The sequence below is a fragment of the Apaloderma vittatum genome, unplaced genomic scaffold (genome assembly GCF_000703405.1).
Source record: "Apaloderma vittatum isolate BGI_N311 unplaced genomic scaffold, ASM70340v1 scaffold35849, whole genome shotgun sequence".
In the NCBI taxonomy this organism is placed as follows: domain Eukaryota; kingdom Metazoa; phylum Chordata; class Aves; order Trogoniformes; family Trogonidae; genus Apaloderma; species Apaloderma vittatum.
Window position 1 is genome coordinate 265 of NW_009734109.1, and position 973 is coordinate 1,237.

General features: G+C 58.4%; 1 protein-coding gene across 1 annotated transcript in view; it reads right to left on the bottom strand.

Annotated features, from left to right (window-relative positions):
• LOC104279013 (protocadherin gamma-C3-like) overlaps nucleotides 1-973 on the bottom strand; it is a gene marked incomplete at both ends in the record, with an annotated part of 8,055 nt that continues 7,082 nt past the window's right edge. Inside the window, 1 exon segment of the mRNA XM_009876155.1 lies at nucleotides 1-973. This exon segment is cut by the window's right edge and continues 11 nt beyond it. Coding sequence (XP_009874457.1) covers nucleotides 1-973 — 973 coding nt within the window.

The window sequence follows — 973 nt, forward strand, 5'->3', positions numbered from 1 at the left end:
CTCCTCCAGGTCTGCCTCCTCCAGGACCACGGGGATGGTGACAATGGTGGAAAGTGGTGGGTCACCATTGTCCATCACCTGGACAACAAGCTGCTGCACTGCCATGTCAGTGTCCTGGAAGGCACGCGCCATCCGCACCTCCCCGGTGTACAGGGACACGTGGAACAAGGAGGGGTCGGTGGACTGTGGCAGCAATCGGTATGAGAGCCAGGCATTGTGCCCAGCATCTGCATCCACTGCTGTCACCTTGGTAACCAAGTAGCCTGCTGGGGCAGAGAGCGGGACCCTTTGGGGTGCTGTGCCATCGCTGTCACTGGCAGGGTGCAGGATAGTGGGGGAGTGGTCATTCTGGTCCAACACAAAGATGTAGACAGTGACATTGGCATGGAGTGAGGGGGACCCCGAGTCCCGCACAGCCACAGGGACTGGCAGAACCTGCAGCAGCTCGAAGTCAAAGGTGCGCTGAGCATAAAGGTTGCCATTGTCAGGGTTGATGTGGACAAAGGAAGAGGTGGGAGCACCCTGCACTTGGCCACTGTCTATGGAGTAAACAAGCCGGGCATTATCCCCGTCGTCAGGGTCCAAAGCAGAGAGAGTGCACAGCAAGGAGCCAGGCGGGTTGTTCTCTGGGATGAAGGCATCATAGGAGGGCTGCAAGAAGTGTGGGGGGTTGTCATTCACATCAGATACATTGAGGAGCAGTGTGAGCATTGAGGTGAGGGCAGGAGACCCACCATCCTGGGCGATCAGCTCCACTACGTACTGTGAGATGGTCTCTCGGTCCAGCCTCTCCCGGGTGACCAGGGAGAAGTGGTTCTGAAGGGACCTGATGGCAAAAGGCACATCAGGGGAGATCTCCAAGCTCACATCCCCATTGGCCCCTGAGTCTCGGTCCCGTACATTGAAGAGCCCCATGACGGTCTCCGGTGGGGTGTCTTCTGGCACTGGGATCAGCAGGGCGGTAAGCAGCACC